Source organism: Pteronotus mesoamericanus, unplaced genomic scaffold, assembly GCF_021234165.1.
Source record: "Pteronotus mesoamericanus isolate MK-2021 breed Mesoamerican mustached bat unplaced genomic scaffold, CSHL_Meso_final contig_20, whole genome shotgun sequence".
In the NCBI taxonomy this organism is placed as follows: Eukaryota; Metazoa; Chordata; class Mammalia; order Chiroptera; family Mormoopidae; genus Pteronotus; species Pteronotus mesoamericanus.
This window is the reverse complement of record NW_026555085.1, coordinates 6,391,809-6,414,829: the sequence shown is the minus strand read 5'-3', so window position 1 is coordinate 6,414,829 and position 23,021 is coordinate 6,391,809. Positions and strand designations below refer to the sequence as shown.

The 23,021-nt window shown below is 47.2% G+C and overlaps 1 protein-coding gene across 2 annotated transcripts in view; it reads right to left on the bottom strand.

Moving 5' to 3' along the window:
- Window positions 1-540: 540 nt before the first annotated feature.
- PNPLA1 (patatin like phospholipase domain containing 1) overlaps window positions 541-23,021 on the bottom strand; it is a 40,363-nt gene continuing 17,882 nt past the window's right edge. Inside the window, exons 2-10 of one of the 2 annotated variants that reach the window (XM_054568720.1) lie at window positions 18,573-18,805; window positions 17,074-17,139; window positions 15,310-15,519; window positions 14,320-14,380; window positions 7,225-7,815; window positions 5,566-5,590; window positions 4,906-4,965; window positions 3,664-3,791; window positions 541-650 (exon numbers count right to left, since the gene is read on the bottom strand). In XM_054568720.1, the coding sequence (XP_054424695.1) occupies window positions 541-650; window positions 3,664-3,791; window positions 4,906-4,965; window positions 5,566-5,590; window positions 7,225-7,815; window positions 14,320-14,380; window positions 15,310-15,519; window positions 17,074-17,139; window positions 18,573-18,805 (1,484 nt within the window). Of the gene's footprint in view, window positions 651-3,661; window positions 3,792-4,905; window positions 4,966-5,565; window positions 5,591-7,224; window positions 7,816-14,319; window positions 14,381-15,309; window positions 15,520-17,073; window positions 17,140-18,572; window positions 18,806-23,021 lie in introns of those variants that run through there. The other variant, XM_054568721.1, reaches the window with a different exon arrangement.

Genomic DNA, 23,021 nt, shown 5'->3' with positions numbered 1-23,021 from the left:
ATCTTTTGCAATTAAAGAATCCCATTTGCACAGCAGGGGTTGATAAAAGAGTGTTTGAAACATCACTGGGTTTACAAAAGTCTGGTTTATATGTGAGTTTTCAGGAAGGGGGAGGAGGTGGAGTGGCCCCAGGGTGCTGAGTGCAGTTGTGCAAGGGTACACCGCCAACACAAGCGGTAGGCACTTTGCAGACATACTTATGTCATATGTTATTTGTACTACTTTCTATATGTTATTTACACACCTTTGTAGCTTTGTACATAATTTACACAGATTTCTAGCTGTTAGCAGTCAACTGTTTTAACAAAATCAGTGTATTATAACAATCTTCCAGCAGCTGGCAGTCAAGTTCTCAAGGAAGGAGTGCTGTTTTCTTAGGGCACAAGACATTAATTACAAGGGCTAGTGTTGGCCTTCACTGTGACCAGGAAGAGACAGGTGGGGGTGGAAGGGACACTGGATTGACGGTGCTCAGAGGTCACCCCAGCAACTAGGGACAATGCAGGTGGTGTTTGGCCTCTAGGGACACCCCGGGGTGTTCTACACCTCAGGGCAGCTGCATTCCTGGATCCCACTGGGATGAGGCCTGGAGGTGACCCAAACAGTCTTGGAAGTGGAGCGCACAGAAAAGTCAAGTGGGCAGGGAGCAGGCCAGGATGTGAGAAGCCGAGGAAGCACAAGTGAGAAGAAAGCAGACAAAACCTGGGGACGGGAAGACCTGAATTCCAAACCATCCCTTACCTGCTTTGTGACCCTGGGAAGGTCACTTGCCCTCTCTGGGAAACTGCAGGAAGACACTGCTGAACCCACCTTGGAGAAATGCTGGCGTGTAAATTTGCATTTTACTGGATAATTTTCCAATCTGACTGTGTCGCTCTGTTGTTTAAACGCTGTGATGACTGCCCAGCACCATAGGTAAAGTCCAACCTCCTTAGCTTGGCAGCCTGGCCTACCTGCCAGGTGTCCCAGTGCAACCCCAGGCCTCTCGCTGCCCAAATGGAGAAACAAAGACTAGGCCCTGTGACTTCTGTCTCTCACTCCAGCTCTGGGCGGCTACTTTGGGTCATTGTATCACTTTGTGGTCAAAATCCAGACGCTGGTGATGGACCCCTGGGTTTGGATCCTAGCTCTGCCGCCTACCAACTGTGTGACTTTGAGCATGCTACTTAACTTCTCTGTGCCACAGTGCTTAGGACATAATAACTACTACATAAATTTTAGCTGTTATTATTACATTCACATTTGAATAAGAAGAAATTCTACAGTAACTCAAAGGAGAGGCTCTAAAGTGGTGGAAATTTAGAAAGTCTGACAATTAGGAGGATCTGAGTAACAATCAGCAAGATGGACCTCCTCCATTTCCAGTTGTAGCCTGCAGGCAGTCTCTCAATTTCTCCTCTTCCCACTTTGAGGCCAGTTATACAACCTGAGTGAGATGAACCACTGAACTCTACTGGAGGACAGACAGGCTGGCAGAGGAGCACTGTGCTGATACATGTGTCTAGCCATGCTCTGAAGAAGGGCAGTTCTGGTATAACTGCTGGTCCTGGAATGAAAGGGCAATAAGCAGACTTGACCCCAGCCTGTAACCTAAGTAGAGCTATTCCATGCAACTCATAGACCCAGGAAGAGAAAAGTAAATGTTTGTTTTGTAATACACTGAGATCTGGGGTGCAGGGAGGTTGTTTGTTATGTAGCATTATCATAGCAGCAATAGCTGACTAATACAACCTGCATCAGAGTATAAATTTTAACATCTCATTTAAAGTGTGTGCACATGCACATGCAAACTCACACACACATTAATGTATGGAACACCTACACTGTAGCTTTCATTCTAGTCACTCTCTTCTTTGCTGGGAGGGATATCGGCTGTGAACCAGGAGTTTACATAGCACTAGCCCATGGGTGTGACAAGGTCCCCATGATTGTAGTTTGGGAGGAAATGAGCAATCACTCCTCCTTCTCTATGCCTAACATTTTTGAGCTTCTTTTTTCTGCTCCCTACCCTGGTCTTTGACATGCAGAGCAGTGAATCTGTATGGAATTGCTTAAGATCATCATCAGGGAATTGCCCAGGCAGCTTCACAATCTGTTCTATAAAGGAGCACTGTACACAGCATGTATGACCCACTGACAACAGTGTCTCTCACAGCTTATGAATGTTGTTTTATTTGTTTTTTACCAAAGTCTGCTTTTTATAAAGCACCTTGATTCCTAGAAGTCTGTTGACCATGGTGGCTCTGGTTGAACTGCATAGTTACCACTGCTCTGATGTGTGGGAAGAGGCCTGGCCCAGGAATCAGGGGACCCGAGTGGGGACCTGGCTCCCAGATGGCACTCCCAGCCAAGGAGGTTTCCCCACACCCACTGTAGACCAGCCTGCATTCTCATGACCGAGGGACAGAGATATGGACACTTAAAAGTCAAGGAAGTCTTGGAGATGGACACCACAGAACAGAGTGAGAATAATCCCAGGCCACATGGACACAGTGACCACTAGGGACCCCCAACTTCCTCCTGGGTCCTGCATTCTCCCTGCCCATCCTTTAATCCAGAAAGTGCCTGTGGGTCTTCTCTACTTCCTGTGGTGGCTCTGAGAATGTCCTCCCCACCATACTGCTTCCCCTACCCGCAAAGTACGTACCTGCCCCAGGTGAGCCTCTGACCTTGCCTACCCAACACGTCCCTCTGCCTACCCAGGGAACCCCACCCAGGACAGGAGCAACCTGAAACGATGTCCTTTAGAAGGATTTAAGGATTTTTTCTGAACAATAAAGTCTTGAAACAAATTAAATAGCAATGTGGATCTGTTCCTTTCAGAGAACACTTTGATAATCTACGCAAATAATTCTAGATGACACCTGGCTTGGTTTGTGTTTGAGGCTGGCATTTTGAATTTGTGAGTATGTATGTATGTAGGCATATGCCTTCAACAATGTTATAGTTCAATTAAAAAAAGTAATAAAATTATGCTTGATTTATATGGGGCTCATAGTTCATCAAATTAGTAGGTTTTATTCTTATCTTTAGTCTGAAGTTCAAAGTTCAAGATAAACTCTTGAAAGCTGGGAATCAGGTTTAATTAACCTTTGATTTCCCCAGAGCCCAGAAGAGTGCTTGGTACTTAATAGGCAATAAATGTTGACTGATTAAATCAATGACAATGTGATATAGTCAAAAAGCCACAAAAAGCTGGCCTACATTGATTAGGGCTTTTAGTTGTAGGGTGGGAACAGTTAAGAGCTCTACATATTGAGGGTCACGTGGGCTCCAACTTCTCTAGTTTAGCTTTCTAGTACAGTTCTCTTCAGAAACTGAGAGGAAGCTAGTCAACCTCTGGGAGTTATATAACTGTGGTATCTACTAATTATTGAGTGCTGTTACTCAACTTGCTCTCTGCGAAGCAATGTATGTAGTTGACTTCACTAAATGCTCACAACAGCTTTTTGAGATGGTATTATCTCTATTTGACAGATCAGGAAACAGAGGCTCAGAGAGGCCATGTAACCTAGGCATGCTGACTGAGACCCTGGCAGGTCGCAGATTTCATGTTGGGTGTATCCTATCCCAAAGCCCAGCTCCTAACCCCTTGTAATTTTCCTGCAGACCATTCCCAAAGCTGCTCCTCCCTGTGGAATTTAAGAGACATTAGTCATACTCACTGCACTTTGCTGCCTGGTTTTTTGGATCGTGGTCGTCTTGGGAAGCCTTTCCTGGTGCCGCTTGCCTTTGGTTTGTTCTTCTTGAACACCTCGCTCGCCCAGTTGGAGCCTGCAGCCGGGCTCACCCTGGGCAAAGACAGGTAGTAAGTAGTTTGTTAATGATCCGTCCTGTGTCCTTGACCCTGAGGGCCCTGCTCCAGCTCAGAAGGTATAAGACACACCGGTGCTATGGTTCTCAGTCCTGGGAGCATCAGAGTCCCCAGTGACCTTTATTTCATAATCAGTGAATAGTTATCTGAGTAACATCATGCCAACTAGTCAATAGAAATTCAAACTTTTATATAATTATTTGTCAATGCAATAACGTTTAAATCATGGGAACAAAAAGCATAAATTATGCCCAAGCACAAAATTATTAAATATATGCAAACTCTTTCAGAAAGTTATATAATTAAAATTATACTGAGTGAAAGAATCAGATATATTTTAATGTATTTATTATAACATGATATGGAGTGGGAACCTTACAAGTGGTAGGCCCTGCTCCCCCCATTTCTCCAGCTGTGGCCACAGAGAACCCAGCCACTGCCAGAGCTGCCCCGGGCAGGCAGGGATGAGGTTTGGGGCAGAAATGCCCTGGATCCACCCTCTGATCTCCTGCTGGCTTCCCACTGACTAACCCAACCAGTATCCAGCCAGTAAGGGAGCCTGGGAACTCAAAAATACAGAGCTGCTCAGACTCGCTCCTAATGACTGCAAAGATAATCATGGAGCACATTACACAACCCAGACAATTGATGTGCATTACAAGAATGATTTTTCTGGGGACAATCTACAACACAGGAATATTAGTCTCCTTATCGTGCCAATAAAAAAATCTTTTGGATTAAGGGAGGCCCTCAGTTCATAGCAGGCAGTGACCACCTAAGGCCAGGATGTAGCAGCCTGCTTGCCCTCCTGAACTGAGATGTCACCAGAGTGTCCCACAGCACTCAGAGAAGGTGCATCCACCAGTGTGCGCAGCAGGAAGCTAAAGAGAATGACGTTGTCAGCATGAGTAGGCCCATTTCTCACACGCTGTCCCCACTGAAGAAGACAGAAGAGGGACGGTAGTCTGTAATCACACAAACTGGAAAAGGATCCCAGTGTTCCCAGGGCAGCTGACCAGAGGGGGGCCTTAGCTGCTCCCCTCCGCCCCCATCAAAGGAAAGAATGAATTCTCAGGGAAGGAGAGACTTACATGGCATCCGGCTTGCTGGTAAATTCCTTTACATTCACCAGAGGCCCCTTGCTTTGGGGACTCAAAGAGGCAAGAGGATCTACATCCAAAAGTAAAAATATAGGAGACAGGAGTGAGATGACGTGGAGCAGGAGTACTTAGTCACTTTTGATAGAACAATAGGAAGTAAGCAAAAATGTTCGGAAAGAGCAAAGAACCGTCTCATTCTCAAATTCTCATGTTTAGGACCAAGATCACATTGTTGGATTTGACAACAATGCAGCGGTCTCCGTGGAGGCCTCATGCTGACCCTTCATTCAACATTATCAAAGACCCCCTTACAAAAGCAGCCGCGTTAGGGAACTCTTTCAGGAAAACCCCCACAAGGGCCTGACCTTTCTATCGCCTGCTTTAGGTAATGCATTTTTCTTTTTTTTGTTGTGATGTTGGAATAGAAAATATTAATAGTTTTATGACCATTGTTCTTAACTAAGCTCTTTGCATGTTTTCAGAATATGGGGCTATATAATATGTGGGAATTACTACATAATAGTGTAATACATGTAAATTAAAATAATATGGATTCCTACCTGAAGTCCTTTCATTGGGAGGCCTGGTGGATATCTCAAGTCTGTTTGCAGTTCCTTTGTTGACAGATTTTCCTAGGGCCTTTTGCAGCACCCCGCCCCCAATAACAGGGCCATGGCTGTGTGACTGGTAACACTAACCCTCTCTGCCCAACTCCCATGGCTGCCTTAGGATGTCGGTAGAGGCTCAGCTGGAGGCTCTAACAGGGTTTCTCACCCTCAGCACTACTGCCATTAAGGGCCAGACAACTCTTTGTTGTGGGGTCTGTCCTGTGCATTGTAGGATGTTTAGCAGCATCTCTGGCCTCCAGATATTGCCAAATGTCCCCTGGAGATAAAATTGCCCCTACTTGGGCTCTCTGGTGTGAGGGAGGAATGCCAGCCCAGGACCCAGGGTTGCTCGGGCCCCTGCAGGTGGCTACCTTGCGGCACGGGTGTGATAACATGAAATAAGTGCATTTTATTTAACAGGAAATAAGAGAGCACGTGAAACACTTTGACCAATTTTCTGACCCTTAACGCCCTTATGTTTTTGTCTCATTGTGATGAAATGAAATAAAGTAAACTTATTCCAGAGAAAGGGTCACCTGTGACTTGGGGTAGATCTGACAAGAAGGAAAGCTTGCTGACCGGTGGAAATTTGCTGATGGACTGTAAGGGCTCTATTACTTGGTTTCATTCCCTCCCCCTTTGCCCCACCCTGACCATCCACGGTGGCCAAACAGGTATCCTCTTCACTCTGAATGTACCTTGCACTTTCCTTCTTTGTACCTGAGCTTCTAGAATAAACAAAATCTGAAGTGCTCTTTTTAGTCCATCCAATCCCATCCCACAGACCATGGTGGTCAATATCCTGCCCATTTCAACTCACCTGTCACCTGCAAGAGGCCTTCCTTATTCCCCCAGAGAGACATGGTCTCATTTTCCATGAATACCCCCAACATGTTTTTGTTGTTTATACAGAACTTAATAATTTATCTTGTATTTTTGAGGTTGGTATTCATGTCATTCCCTCTGCAGAGGGGAGATTTCCAGAGGGTGAGGAACTGAGAACTATTCACCTTTGCAGCCCCTAGAATGGGGCTTCTCCAACCATCTGCAGCAAAGAACCTGTTTTCAAAAAATCTTATTTGCAATTCATAATAAAGTAGTACTTTTGAGAAATACAACCAAATGAATTAGGAAAATTCTTTGACACCATGGCAATATCTTATTGCTGTAAACACCTCTAACTGCTCGCTCTCAACCCCTGCACTCACTTCACTGTGAACTAGTAGCAGACAGTCAGGGGCCTGGCAGTGCTCCACGACCACGCTTTGAGTAGCACTGTCCCTGCACAGTGGCTTTCACAACGAAGGTTTACCGGGACAGCAGTTCTCAAACTAAAGCGGGCAAAAGAATCACCTGGAGGGCTTGTAAAAAAGACAGCTGGGTACCCTCCACCCGACCAGAGTCTGTAATTTAGTAGGTCTGTGGTAGGGCCTAAAAATTCTCATTTCTACTGAGTTCTCAGGTGATACATTGCTGCTGGTTGGAAGCCATACTTTGAGAATCACGGGCTAAAGAAATGAACAAATGTCAAGTGCACTGCCCCCTTGTGGTTGCCTGTCTTCCTTCCGGGTAGAGCCTCTGCCGCTAACCACTAACTTCACCAGTGCAGCCCTCTAAAGCAATGGTTACCAGCCACCATATTGTCATATGCTTCCAAGGGGTTTCAGACGTGAGGATGCCATGAGAAGCCAGGGGGTCATACCTTGGGGCTGTTCTGAGACCAGCTCCTCCACAGGTGGCTGTGCAGGTGATGCTGAAGAACATGGGGACAACGTTTGAGGTGTCCCCACTGCTGAAGGTGCCAGACGTGGCCTGAATGACATAGATGATGAGGAGGGTGGGGATCTGGGTGGTGATCCAGTCGGTCGTAGCTGCTGCTGTGGTGACACAGGTGATAGACCAGGTATTGAGCTGGGTGGTGAGGACGCAGCTGGGAGCGATACAGGCGGCAAGTCAGTTGGAGAATGTGATGATGAAGAGGCCAGTGGCAGTGCAGGTGACTGCTCAAATGAAGAGACAGGTGGTGAAATGGGCGATTCCACAGGCCACTCATGCGTGGATTCAGGTGTCTGTTCAGGTTGGGACGCAGGTGGACCATGGCCACTGCTTCCTTCCCCTGTGGGAGCCCGTTGTGTGTGAAGTCGTATGGGTTCTTCCAGACTGGCCTGCTCGGTTTGGCCGCTTGGCTTACTGTGTTCAGGGCAGTCATTGCCAAGGGCGAGTTCTATCTGGCAGTACACTTCCACCCGGGGGAAAATCACTCTCTTGGAGGGAGAATTAAGGTAAGCTGCATCTAGAAAAAACAAGAGCCTAGGGTCACAGGTGGCATTACTAACCTCTGACATAAACATGATATTTGCAAAAAATTATTTTTTTCCAAATTATTGTTATAAACAAGGTTAGTTCTCATCAATGGCCTTTCTTTACATTCTTGAATTCACATTGAGTGTTTGTGGATTAATTCACTTATTCAGTGAATATTTATTGAGCATCTATATGTGCCAGATATTACACCAGGCACCGAGGAGGTGAAGGAGACAAAAACAGGTATGATTGGTCCTGGCGTCCTGCAGCTTACAGTCCAGTGCTGGTGCAAGCACTGACCACTCAAGTAATCTCAAGTTTTAATCAAGACAAGTGTTAGGCAAGGGAGGAATGCAGAACTAGGAGAGAGGGAGACAGGGAGAACTTAACCGGGAGGCTTCCCTGAGGGAGGGAGATTTAAGCTGAGAACCGAGGGGCGAGTGGTCCAGGGAATCGTCAGCTTGGGATGGGAGGAGCAGTTCAGATGGAGGGAACAGCACGCACCAAGGCCACAGGCTCGAAGGAGCACCGGGACGTTGAGGGCCTGAGAGGTAGAGTGGCTGGAGCCGGGGTGGGGCACTGTGGTGGGAAACAGGGCTGAGGAGGCCCAGGGGCCAGATCACAGGCCCAGTAGGAATTGGTAGGCAGCACTGGAGGACCCTTGGTTTTCATGGGGACCATGGAGACTTCTAGGCAGAGAGGTGCTGGCCTGACTCTGGCTTTGACAAGCTCACTGTAGCTGCTGTGTGGGGACTCACTGACAAGGCTATAGGGGACCCAGGGAAACCTGTCAGGGTGCTGTGGAGAGGTGTTTGGGATTTGTACCTGGAAGAAGGTAGAAAATAGTGGGAGATTCTATTTAGGAGGTAAATGAATGAGACTTGGAAATGGGTTGATTCGGGGATAAGGGGACGTAGGTGGCTGGCACAATTGATGGATACTGGTGCCACCTGCTGAGAATATGACCATGGGAGGGATGGGGAGGGGAGCGGGGAGAAACAGGTCACATGTTAGGGGACATGTTGAGTTTAGGGGACCTTGGAGGTGCCCAAGGAGAGATGACAGGTGGGCAGTTGTGTATGTGTTTGGACCTCAGAGAAGAGATGAGGGTTAGAGATACATATATTAGAAACCCCAACCCCCGGGTGGAGCCAGAGCTGCGATGGAGGCTGTGGAGGAGACTGCCTAGGGAGGCAAGGCAGAGTGAGAAGAGGGAGGGGCCAGGGCTGAGTCAGGAGACAGGAGGAAGAGGGACCCAGGGCAAGGCTTCTAAGATAAGCAAGATGGGTAGATGTAAAAGTTGCTGGTAGGAGAAATCATAGACTATGAGAAAATATTTACAAATAATATTCCTGACAAAGGGCATTTCTCTAGAAAACATAAAAGCTCTTAAATAAGGAAACAAACAATTCTGCTTTTTGTTTTAATAAGCAAAACGCCAACTGAAATAGCTCCCAATGGCCAAAGCTGGATCAATTTGAGTAAAAAATAGAGTTGAATAATAACCCAAAGTAAAAAGTAAGTATACTTGAGTTCATACATATATAAACAAATGATTGAGTACGTAATGGGGGAGAAGAGATAAATCTTCATGCAGAAGTCCAAATAATTTATGTAGACATCCTGACCTTAAGGAAATGAAGCATAATTCCTTGCCTTGTCAGTGTGAGCTACACATAGTGACTTCCTTCCAGAAAGCACAGAATGGGAAGAGGAGAAAGAATAACCGTACAGTGGGGCACTGGACAAACACCACTGCAGCCAGGTGAGCACGGTCAGTGTCACCAGCGATATGTCACGTGGGTAGTAGGCACCCTTGATAACACGTGATGGGAATGGCACTTGGCCTCTGTGGTCTTCTTTCCTCAAACCCATAACCCCATTATAATCATGGGAAAAAAACATAAGACAAACCCCAACTGAGAGACACTCTCCAAAATATCCGTCTGGGACTAAAACCTGCCAAAGTCATTCAAAACAAGGAGAGTCAGAGAAGCTGTCACAAAGAGGAGGAGCCTAAGGAGACAGGACAACTAAATGTAATGTGCTATTCTGGATAGGATCCTGGATCAGGAAAAGAACATTAGGTAAAAACTAAGGAAATCCAAATAAAATATAGATTTAGTTAATAATAATTTGTCAATACTGATTCATTAGTTATAAACACTATACCACACTATGTACTATACTATAACATCTAATAAATGTGAGACATTTATTAGGGACATATACTAGGGAAATCTGGATGTACTATTTTCATATTTTTCTGTAAATCTAAAACTATTCTAAAAAAATAAAGTGTATTAAAGGTCTAGGGGGAAATAGGCAAAAGAGTTGAACAGACTCTTCACCAAAGAAGCCATCTGGACAACTAATAAGCAAATGAAAAGATGTTCAACATTATTAGTCATTAAGGAAAGGCAAATTCAAGCCATAGTAAGAGACCCCTATGCATCTATTAGAATGGCTAAAATTATAAACACCTGCCATACCAAGTGTTGGCAAAAATTGGGGGAAACTGGAGCTTTCACATACTGCTGGTGAGAATGCAAAATGATTCAACCACTTTGGAGAACACTTTAGTGCTTTCTTAAAACCACGAAAAAATTGAAAATCAAATCTCAAAGAGATATTTGCATGCCCATGTCCACTGCAGCATTATCTACAATAGCCGAGAGGTGGAAGAAAACTATATGTCCATTGATGAATAAATGGATAAAGAAAATGTGGTGTATACACATGTTGGAATATTATTCAGCCTTAAAAATGAAGAAAATGCTGTCACATGCTACAACATGGATGAACCTTGAGAACAGTACAAGTGAATAAACCAGTCACAAAAAGACAAATACTGTATCTATGCCTCACTTATGGGAGGTACCTACAGTAGTCAAATTCATAGAAATAGGAGTAGAATGGCAGTTGCCAGAAGCTGGGGGAGGAAAAAATGGGGAGTTGTTGGCCAATGGGTATGGAGTTTCAGTTTTGCAAGATGAAAAGTTCTGGAAGTTACAGCAGTGTAAATGAGCTTAACACTACTGAACTGTACACGCAAAAGTGGTTAAGATGGTATATTTTATGTTATGTGCTCTTATCCTAATTTTATATATACAAATTATATATAATTATATAATTACACATAATTATATATAATTTTATTTATATATACAACACATCTATCATATGATCTAATCATTCTACTACTAGGTATTTACCCAAGAGAAATAAAAGCATTATGTCCATACAAAAACACATACATGAGTGTTTATAGCAGCTTTATTCATAATAGTCTGAAGTAGATGCAACCTAAATGCCCATTAACAGGTAAGTGGCTAAATGAACGGTGGTATATTCATACAATGGAATGGAATGTAAAAATGGATGAACCAGTTATACTATGCTATCATAACGTGGATGAATCTTAGAATAATTATGCTGAGTAAAAGGATGCAGAGAAAAAAAGACTTTATATTATAATAAGATTCAATTTATCAAAAACCCTAGAAAATGCAATTAACTTAGAGTGACAGAAAGTAGATCAGGGGTTACGTGGGGATTGGGAGCCGGTGAGGGAAGGTGGGAGAATCCCTGCGGGGCCTGAGGACACTTCGGGCTGGATGGACTGTTCACTACCCTGCTTGTGCTGCTGTTTCACAGGTGTGTGAAAACATCAATTTGTGAGAGGAAGAAAGGGAGAGAGAGAAAAGGAAGAATGGCGGGAAGGCAGGAAGGAAGGGAAGGAGGGAAGAACGAAGGTAGGGAGGTTTGGCTGGAGATACCTGGATGCCAAATGGCTATTTTTAAACACGGCATCATCTGAGTCCAAGCTCACTCAGCGCCCACATGCACACGTCTGTGTGGGCAATGAGGGTTTTTAAGCACACCAAGAGGCGTGCCCTTTCCTTTGGCAGGAGGCTGCTGCCAAGGAGGCCTAGAGTGGAGAGGGAGACTTGCCCAGCAGCAGGAATAATTGAACGGAAGTGAGTCCTTAGGAGGGAGGAGGAAGAGAGGCCAGGGTGAGAGTTGAGTTGAGGGTGACACCTGTGGGTGTGGCTTCCTGCCAGAGCTGACCACGCCCCTCCAGAAAGAAGTTGGGAGGGAGGCTGGAGTGACTCTCCTTTTCTGTTGCCAGATGGCAAGTAGAGATTAAAACCGAACTTATTCAGGCTGTATCGGTACCTCCTGCTCGCGCCTGGTGATGGGAGACAAATCCAGCCCAACCGAACCCAAGAGGCTCTAGCTGGTGCTGAAACCTGCCTTAGAAAGTCACACACACCCTGGCAAACTGGAAGAGGAAGCAAAACTAGCTAGTCCTCCTTATGAGCTGTGTCTGTTCCTATGTGGCGTGGTTCCAGGGCCATTGGGAAATTCCGCCAGCCTCCTTATACTGCCCCAAGTCAAGAGCGGGTGCCTGAAATGCTGCTATTCGAGCTTCATCCTTGGGTCTGGGGCCACCATTCCTGCCTGTGAAAATGCCCGTGCCGGCAAAAGGCGGAAGACAGGGCAGGGTGGCGTTGGGTTCCTCCCAGAGGTGGGAGGGTGGCAGAAGGCGCGCTGAGAAATAGGGGGGACTAGAGATGCTTTATCATCCACTTTGTGACTCTCCCCAGGGCTCGCCCTGAGAGGAAGCAAAAGGAAAATTCTAAGGAGAGACTGGTATGGAGCAGCCAGGAGCCAGGCTGTAACCTGGGGTGTAGCGGGGTCTCCTGGGGCAGGAAATTGGTGTCTGCTCCAAGACCTGAGCCCCAAATCAGGGGATTTTCCCAAACCCTGGGTCCCTAGCCTACACCACCACTGAGGAAAGTGAGGAGGGGCTCCCTAACTGGTGGCAAAAGGACCCTTGGCCCCAGCCAGCCCCTCCCATTCCTGAGGCCCTATCTCTATCCCCATGACACCCCTCAAGTCGTTCACCTCTTGGATACCTGGGACTCACTTTTCACAGCTTTAATGTCACCTGTGTAAATGTGGAGGACGGCACAGTTGTCAGAAGAGGGTCAGGGTTAGAAGGAGCCTGTCCTGCAGAGAGGTGGAGGAGGGGCCTGTCTCCAAGGGCACAGGGGGCAGTGGACTGGATTGGCCATGGCAAGGACGTAGAGCTCTGATGTCCTCAGTGAGAACTACCTGTTGTCTGAGCATCGTGCTAAGGGCCACAGGTGGCTTCACGCCTTTAACCTTCCCAGTGACCTCTGAGGTAGGTTCCATGATCAGATGAGAGAACGGAAGCCCCAGGAGATTAACTGCCTGCTCTAGGTCACACAGTTGGTAGATGTCAGGGACGAGCATCTAAACTCTTACAGGTTAGGAAACCAAGGCTCAGTGGGGTCAGTGGGGTCAGTGGAGTGTGATTCCGCTGAGCACACACAGCTTGTGGCACGGGCACCCTGGCCCAGGCCATTTGCCTCTGGAGCCCGCATTCTCTCCATCCTGCTCTCGGGCTCCCCAACCTCCCGCCTTGTTGGAAGAAAAGGCCCAGGGGAAGGTAAAGGGTCAGGGCAGGGGAGCTTGGGGAAGCAGGAAGCAGTTTTGAAAGAAAAAAGTGAATATACCTTAGGAAAAAGCCTCATTCAACCCCTTAATCTCACTCCCCAAATATTTTTAAAAACCATATACACCAAATGTACACCACAGCATTGCTTATTGAACACTTGGAAACACAAAAGAATGATCAAAGTTTTATGTACAACTGTGATAGAATATTATACAACTTCCCCAAAAAACAATTATAAAGACCATATGACAACATGGAAAAAACATGCTAGAACATCGGTAAATGACCTTTGATTCAGCAACCCTTTTTCTTTTTTTAAATATGTTCTATGGAATATGTTCTAAATATGGAAAAGCTTTTCTTCTTTCCTTTTAACAGAGATGTCTGCCGTGGCCTTCATCCTGCTAGAGTGTGTGATACATGTCATTAGAATCTTCCTTCTACCCGATGATGCACAGGTGTGGGGACCATGATTTCTTTCCCTCTCTTTATTTAGTAGTTTATTTTTATTGTAATTTTTTCCATTACTGTTTACTATTTCCAAACCAACATAGGGCAAGGGCTCTTCTCTCTCATTTGTTGATCAATATGTCATTCAAAGTCTTAGGTAAATATAAATTAGTCACATCTATTTCTACATTAATAATACGGTTTTATTGGAAAGAGAATAAAAATGGAAGAGAATGGAATGACATGAAAATAGAAGATATGAGCTATGTATTTCCTAAAGACAGTTTTTAAATCCAGAAATAAATTTGTACAAAGCCCTAGACACTGTCCCATCAGTTAATCTAAAAGCCCCTTTTGCACAGAGCTCCTAATTTCTGGCTGCAGTGGCCTGTCCTGGACAAGGCAGGCTGTCGGGTCCCTGCACCCGTTTCTGGCCTTCTGGGGTGAAGGTCACCTTTAGGCCACAAATTTGGGGGTTCCTTTCCTGAGCCCTCCTACCTCCTGTCTTTACTCACCCTCCAAGCCTCCCTCCTCCGGAGTCCACGTGGTACTTACTCAGCCTCCTCAAGTACAACACGGCATCTTCGTACCCTCGGTAGTAGTAATTGTGCAGGACCTGCAAGATGGGCACACCAGGAAAAAACCCAGGCTGCAGCAACAGCGACAGCCACGGTCCCCTCACCCAGAGCAGCTGCTTTCATTGGTCTTAGGCTTTATTTGATGGGATCTTCAAAATGTACCCATCTAGTGTCCCATCCTTGATTCTCTGCTAAGGACTGGGAGCAGTTCCTTGTCATGGGTCCATAGTGATGCTATGTTAATGTGTCAAGCCATTCACAGGCAACCATCAGCTTCCCAGGGTGGGAGATGCTGAGATGTTGATAGCAGAAGCAGAGAAGGTGCATTTGGACCATATGAAGAGCAAAGTGTGGAGACTGGGTTCAAATCCCAGCGCTGCCACTGGCTGTGTGGCTGTGTGGATGTAACCTCTCACAGTCTGAGTATCTTCATCTGTAAAATGGGGATAATAATAGTATCTATCGCAGAGGATGTTGAAGGATCATGCAAGAGTACCCACAAAGCCTTTTCCTTAAACGGCCAGGTAGTAAATATTTGGGGCTTTGCAGACCACATACAGTCTCTGTCATTTCTTCTTCTCCCTTTGTTACAGCCCTTTAGAAATGAAAAGCCCATTCTTAGCTTACAGGGTGTACAAAAAAGAGCCATAGGCTGGATTTGGCCCATGGGCCACAGTTTGCTGACCCGACAGTGCACATCAGCGTTCAGGTAACATTCTCATCAGCGATTCTGACATCACCTTGTTTTACAGGGGAGAACATTGGGAATGGGGGCCATCAGGGGATTTGCTAAGGTCCCACAGCTCATTAGTGAAAAGGCCAGGACACGGGTCTAGAAGGAAGTTTAAGGGATAGTTTGAAGGGAGGAGACACAGAGGAAACTGAGTGGGCCCCATGGGCTCCCCCATTGCACCCCAGCCCCTGCCCCCATCCCCATCCCCTACCCCTCCATGTCCCTCTCTCTCACCGTCAGGTCTGGAGGGAACAGGGCATGGGTCATCCTGGCGATGTTCTCCAGGGAGAACTGGAAGGAGCAGTTGAACATGCGGAAGTCATGGAAGATGGCGGGGCAGTCCCGGGGACAGATGTCCTGCTGCCCGCTGAAGGTGGAGATGGTGATGGAGTCAGTCCAGAAGGAGCAGGGCTGCATGCCTGTGAAGCCCCCGTCGATGTACCGCTGCAGGGGGCAGAGGGAGAAATGCTCGTGTGGGGTCAGAGCGGGATACACCAGGGAAATGGGTCCCTCAGGACAAGCCCCAAGACCAAGGTGGGGGTGGGTGAGTGGTGTGCCCAAGGTCACTTGGTAAGTCCATGGTGGCCTCTGAACTCCAGGCCTGCTCTCTTCCTGCCCGGGGACCCTCAGCCATCTTATTGCTGCTGAGACAGAGTTCCCAGGTTTCTCTGGGGAAGAAGCATCCATACACTGGATAAAGCAGGAGCGGATGCTCCCTGTCACAGCCACTCATCTCAGGCTACCCCTCCTGGGGTCACTCAACTGCTGAGGGAAGGCTTAGGGAATAGAATTTGTCGCGATGGCCTTTTGAGAAGGAAACGCATGGTGGGTCTGAGCAGGTTAGGAAATGGTCCCTCTCCAGACTGCTACAGATCCAAACTGCCTCTCCCTGTTGAGGTCAGGTACCTTTGACACTCTACAGGGCACCCCTGACCGGCTACCATGTGTCCACCCTCCAGTCCCTTCTCCTCTGGGGCTTCTATTTCCTCAGCTATGAACAAAGGACCACAAATACTGAGGCTCTAACTCTCTGGGGTAACTGAGAAGTACATGGCTGACGTGCAGGCTGGACTCCATCTGCTAGCTGATTCTTAATCTCTGGAATTTCATTTTCTCTACATATAAAATGAGGAAGGGGCATGGGCTAGATCCTCTGGCTCAGACCATGACCTGGGGACCAGCAGGGGACCAGCAGCATCGATACCAGCAGAAGTTTGTCAGAGGTGCGGAGTCTCAGGCCCTGCTCCAGACTGACTGGGTCAGAATTTGCATTATTTTACAAGATTCCTGGGTGATTCATGGGCACATTAAAGTTTCCGAGGCACTAGCTTAGATGACCTGGAAGGTCTCCATCATTCAAGGTTTCAGAACCCAACGTTGTAGGGTCTTTTTTATTTAAACAAAATTTTTAATCTTCACTCAAGGACATTTTCATTTGCTTTTTTAGAGAGAGAGAGGAAGGGAGAGAGGAAAGGAGAAAGAGAAACATTAATGGGAGAGAAGCATCAACTAGTTGCCTTCGTACACACCCAGACTGGGGATCCTACGCATCTGGACCAGGGGTTGCATAGGCCCGCACCCGGGCTGGGGATGAACCTGCAACCTAGGTATGTGCCCTAACCAGGAATCGAACCCACAATCTTTTGGTTATGGGACTCTCCAACCACTGAGGCACACTAGCCAGGGCAGGATCTGTATTTAATATTCTCTGCTGAGTCTGAGAAAATCTGGAAAGCCTGCGGCATCTTGATTTGCCAGGTTCAGTAAACAATTGGTGTGTCCAGTGAGAAGCCCAACCTAGTTGGGAAAGTTCACCTTAAAGCCCCAGAAACCCATCTATGCTGGGAATTCTGAATACAAAAACATAGGAGCCTTTCTAACTCTTGATCTTCCCACCGAATTCTGAGACCACCCTTCTGCTCCCCTAGATGTGGGTCACAAGGGCCCTGAGGCACCCCTGGATCCTGGCTCACCCCCCTCCCACGCCGAAGCACTCACCACGCCACGGTACGTCGGGGGGATGAGACCACAGTACACAGGCACAAAGCAGCTGCAGTACAGGGCCTGTGCGGGGAGAACACAGCTGAGATGCCTGGGGCCATCAGGCCTCTGGGGCCCACCAGTATGGCCTTCCTTAAACCCAAGGCAGAGGCACTGCCTTCCTCCCAAGTTCAGTCCTTGTCCTGGCCCTGACTAGCTGGGTCCTTGGTAACCAACTTGGTCAGCCTGGGCCTGATTTCCCAGTTTGAAAGGGAGAGGGTGACCTCAATGATCTCCAGGGTCTCTCCTAGTGCTAAATTTCCATAAATCCAATCAGATTCAGTAAGCATCGATGTAATCGACATATACCTGGCTCGGCCCTGGCATCAAAGAGGGTGAGGTGCCCACACCCAGGAATGCTGAAAGAGGGGGAGTAAGCAAGTCGGGGTGACAGGTGCTGCGATGGAGGGGAGCGTGAGCACTGTGGCCCCAAAGGAGGAGCACCCAGCCGAGGGGGGTGTGGGGCAGGCAGACGATGAAGGAAAGTTCCCCGGCTGGAGTCTTTTCAAGCAGGTGAAGGGGAATGAGAAGGAGAGAAGGGCGTCCCAGGCTGAGGGCGCAGCAGGCACAAAGGCACGAGGACCCGCTTGCTGTGTGGTTTGTTCTGGGTGAAGTGGGTAGAAGTGTAAGGTGGTGGAATAAGGGTAGAGAGAAAAGTCTGGAAGAGCTGGTGCTAACAAGCCCAGGCGGACATGAGGTGGGTGCAGGAAGAACCCAGGCCCCTTGCCCGCTCATCCTCCACCCCCAGGGCCATGGCCAGACCGATGTGGGGGTGTGAGGATGGGTGGCAAAGGCCTTGTATTCAGGGGAGGGAAGGGAAATAAAAATATAGGACAGAGGCTCATGCAGCTTAACTCCTTCATCATGAAAGAAAATTGAGTATATCCACAGCACTCTCCAGCAACAGTAATTCATAGTTATAATTTATATTCATGAGGTTAGCACAATACACTGTTAGAGGGGACTTTCCTAAGTGATAACCCGTTTAGTGATAATTCAATCCTTTTGCAAGGACCATTGGAAGAGGGCCGTAGAGGGGAGGGCTGTACCCACAAGTTGGGGAGTAATTCAAACTGAGAGGCCCTAAAGCAGACATGGGACCGCGGCAGGTAACACGTGGCCTCTGAGAAGTTCCAGGATTAGCACGAGGGCAGGGCTGAGGCAAAAGGAGGGGCGGAGCCCCTGGGGATGCTGGGTGCTGAAGTCTTGAGGATGGTGACCAAGTAGGATTTGTCTTGGACTTCTTTCAGTCCATCCCCTCTAACAGGGTGCCTGACACAGAGATGCCAGGAGGGTGAATGAAGGGAAGGTCTAGGAAAGCAGAAAATATAAGGAAGGGAGCTGGGCAGGTAGACCCTTCCAGGGACCAGTTAAGAGAAGCAGGAGCAGCTAGCCCTCCAACTTCACCATCCCCACCGCACTCTGGGCCCCGCCCCTTCCCAGTCCCGCCCCCTTGCCTCGATGAGTTCTTCTTTAGACCTATACTCTGAGACCACAACGCTCTCTCCATCCGTGAGCCGGGTGAGGCAGACGTGGAGCTTCCCAGTGGCAGCCTTGTAGGAGTCCTCAGGCAAGGCCTGGTACAGAAACTGCCTCATCATCTGCACCATCTTGCAGGAGGGGGCCAAGGGCCCCAGGAAGTATTTCTTCACCTCGGCCACGCCCACATTAAGGACTCTGAGGTACTCTTCTGTGAAGGAAGCAGAGAGGGGTGGGAGGTAAGTGCCCGTGGCCGAGAGACGTCAACGGCGATTTTCCATCTAATCCTGCATCAAACGAATGGGAAAACCTACAATTCTAAAGCAGAGAAGGGCTCAGGAACCCACCTGTCATTCTGCACAGGAGGAAAGCAAGGCAGTGAAAAATCAAGTCACCGGCTCCAGAGGTCCCACAGCAAGTCAATGGCGGAACTAGACCCAGGCATCCCAACTCCATTCACACTGAGGCAAAGGACCACTTTCCCCAACTTCCCGTCGCTATGCCTGGCAGTCCACCACCAGAATATATTCTTTTGGAGTCTTAGAGGATTTTGCCCTATATGAGATTCCTATCAAGACACTGAAACAGTTGAAAGCCCTCGCCAAGTGACACCCTGGGACACTGATTTAGTGCCAGCTTAGTGTTCAGGGAGTGGGTGCTGGCCTTGAGGCAGATGGATTACTGCAAGGGGTGAACTTTGTCCTGAAACCATGGCATCATCTTCCCTTTCTGGCCCCTGGGACAGGCTCAAGATGGAGAAGGCCCTGACCCATGGAAGACAGCTGTGCTGCGGGCGCCCCAGGAAGGGGAGACAGCCCTTCTCCTTCCCTTATGGAGGAGCACAGCCAGGACACATGTGCCAGAAGGGGCTGGGGAGGGGGGCAGATGTTTTGTTCAGGGGTGTGGCAGAGGAAGATATAAGCGCCCCTCCCCCTGCGATCCCTGGAATCTACTAGGGAAGTCTGGTTTACAGCTTACTAAGAAGTACTATGAGGTAGGTATTTTTCTCCTCACTCTACTGATCAGGAAACTGAGGTTCAGAATGGTAATATAACTTGTCAAAGGTCAACTACCCAGTAAGTGGACAAAGTGGGGTTTTAACCTAGAATGTGACCCTGGAACCCATACTCCTGCAGCTCAACTAAGCCACAAGCTTCTGGAGCCGGGCATATTCCTGCTGCTTGCCAATTGCTGCAAATTTCTGTCTTGTGGGGAGCTCTCTGATAAAGTCAGGACTGGAAATAGCTCTAAAAAGGACTGCTAAATTTTTTAAAACAAATATTTAATTGTAGAACATCCTATACAGAAGAATTTTCTTACAATCAGTGTCATGTAGCAATGACCACTAAGAAGTTGTACAGTCATGAGCTCTCTGCCACTAGAGGTAATCAAGCAGAGGCAGGACAAGTACCTCAGTCAGAGAACTTATCAAGGGGATTCCTGGATGGGCAGTTAGGGTTAAGATTCCTTCTAATTTTGAGATTCTGGGATTCTCACAGGAGCCTGACAATATATCTGGGAAGTTGTCACAGTGAACATTGTTTTCTATTTATAAATAGAGCAGCTGTGGCACAGAGAGTTAAGTGATTTGCCCAAAAAGTCACACACAGCAATGTGGGGACAAACCAAGGCTACTGATGCTCTACTCTTCTTGTGTTTTATAGTTCACAGGCTATTTCTCATTAATCCTGGAGGTGAATAGGATAAGGAGCTTCCACATCACTTTGCAGATATAGAAACTGAGTCAGAGAATCACTAAGTGTCCTTCCTGAGATGAGACAGCCAGGCAGTGTTTGTTCTGACTGAGTCCCACCCCACCTTCTTTTCCTGGCTGATCCCAGAGGCTGAGCGAGCCTGGGTTGCCATGGTGACAGCCTTTCTCACCAACATTTAGAATCACAGCCACATATGTGTAGTAGGGACTGATCTGAGCAACAGAGCATCTTAATTGTCACCCCCTGAGAGGAGGACATCCCTGGGAGGGGGGAAGCACCTGCGGCGTTAGTGAGGTTAGCTTTACGGTGTCCAACATGTACAAAGAGCATTTTCCCTCAAGGGAAGGTGGCGGCCAACCTACCAGCAGGTTATGAAACAAGTGGGCATTTGAATTCCAAGGTGCTGGGTCACTGAGTTCTCGCCTACTAGGCGAGCTGGGATGGGGAGTCAAACTAGGATGGGGACATGCTGTCTTTGGAATTCTTAATGAGCAACTTGAAGTAGTCACAAAAGGCTTGGTGGCCTTTCCCACAATGCCTGGGAGCCAGGAGCAGCTGGTTCAGTTTGCCCATGTAGTCCTGGACTCCTGGCAGGAGGCACTCGCTGGGACCAATGGAAGGAAATTTGTTCTTATCGCATGAGAAATACAATGTTCATTGTGGGGGGGAAATGTTTTAATGCAGATAAGCAAAAAGAAAAAAATTAAAATGAGTTAGAATCCCTTCACCCAGAGATTAACTCTCTATTTTATATTTATTCTTACTTATAAGAATACTTTTATGGAGTCAATCTATTTACACTATTTTGTAACTTGCTTTTTCCACCTATTCATGTCTTTACACATCAATAAGTACCCACTTATAACCTAATTTACAAGCAGCATGGAAAGTTACTTTAAGGTTATAAGGTTATTTATTAAGCAGGTCCCCAAAACGTGTTGGCTATTTAGTTTGTTTCCTTGCTTTGATAAACAATGCTGCAATTAATAATCTCATGTGAAATTCTTTGCTCATGTCCTTCTTTATTTTCCTAAGGATGGGAATAGAGGTGACAATGCCAGGTCAAAGGTGTGTGCACATTTAGTCTTGTAATGCTTATTTTAATCATCGCTGTTTTACATTATCCATTTACAGTCAACTCAGCTTTTCAGGGGTGGTGGAGGTGACAGGGACAGAGCAGTGGCAAAGATAATAGAAATAGTGTAGACATCACCAATATACTTATATCCAAAAACAGTGCTATTCGGAAATTAGCAATGTCCTAGCCAGAATCATGTAGCCAGGGACAGAGGGGACAGGAGATTGTCTGATTTCTCCCACTCAGGTGCCCAGTTGAATATTCTTTCCTGATGCTCAAGGGGGAGGCACACCAACAGACATCTTTATCTCTGCTTCTCTTCAGGTCTCTGTGTGTCTCTGTCTTCAGAGTCAGTTGCTCTCTCTCTCCACCCGCCTCCCTCACTCACCCCCACCCCTCCCCCACCCCCGCCTGGCCCATAACTGTGGGAAAAACAACTAATCTGGTTAGCAAGTCTCTGTGGGTAGGAAGTCTAGTGTTAAGCATAGCAATTGCCGGGTACTGCAAGGAGGGATAAATTTAGCTTGCTTCTTTATGCTTCTCTGTACTTTCTAGCACCTTCTCCCATTTAAAGGCCTCCTTCCAAGCTGTGGGCTGCTGGCCTCTGAGACAGTGTCCTACACTGACTACAGCAAGGCAGGATTTAAAAACCGCACCATAGGAAACTCAAAATTGGCTGCTCCCACCCCCAGCCAACACCTGCCTTGTCCTTTCACACCTTTGCATTGTCTAAGCGTGGTGAGTTTGTCTCCCAAGCCAAGAAGGAGATTCCCTGAGGGCTGGTCCTGGTGGTCTTCCTCTCCTTCTATGGTCTATCATGGTGCTTTGCCCAGAGAAGGCCCTTCAGAAGCCTTTGCTATAAGCTGGGAACTCCTCAAGGGCACAGATGAGCCATGCTCACCTATGCCCACCATGACTGGCTGGTGGGTGCTCAGTGTTCGTTCAGTGTGTGAACAAAGGAAAATGAAAACCTGAGAGGAAGGCAAAGCAAATAATGGAGATGGTCACAAGAAAGAGCTACTTGACTTAATTACTCAATAAAAGCTTGAAGGCACGATCATCCCAAATAGATGGGTAGATAACAGAGTTAGCTATATTGGTAAGTGCGGCCAATTGACCAGGTTTTATGAGCCTGTAGTGCTAAAAAACTCCAGTAGGAAAATACATAAATAAGATCCTGGGCCTGGAAAGTTTTGAGGTCATTTGGAAACTGCTCCAAATCTCAGCCACTCAGAGTCTTTTACTCTTTTCTATGACCAGATCTATTTCTTGGAAAGAACTCAGGCATTGGAGCCAGACAGATTTGGTTCAAATCCCAGCTTTGCCACATACTATCTGGGCTATCATTGGCAAGTGATGTAACTTCTTCCAGCCTCAATTTGCCATCTATAAAATGGGACTCATGACACTTACTTTGCTGACTTGTTAGGAGGCAGGAGGCAGGTGGTTTTTTAAGTGCCCGCACATAGTAAGTGCTCAATATTGGTATGCCAATAATTCCCCATGTGACCATGGAAAAGCCTTCTTAATGTTTCTGCCTATCAGCTTTCTCACCTGAATAAGGGGCAATGATCCTTGTGCAACACCTTTATCAAGGTGTGCTCAGGCTCGCGAGTGGATGCAAAAGAGCGGCC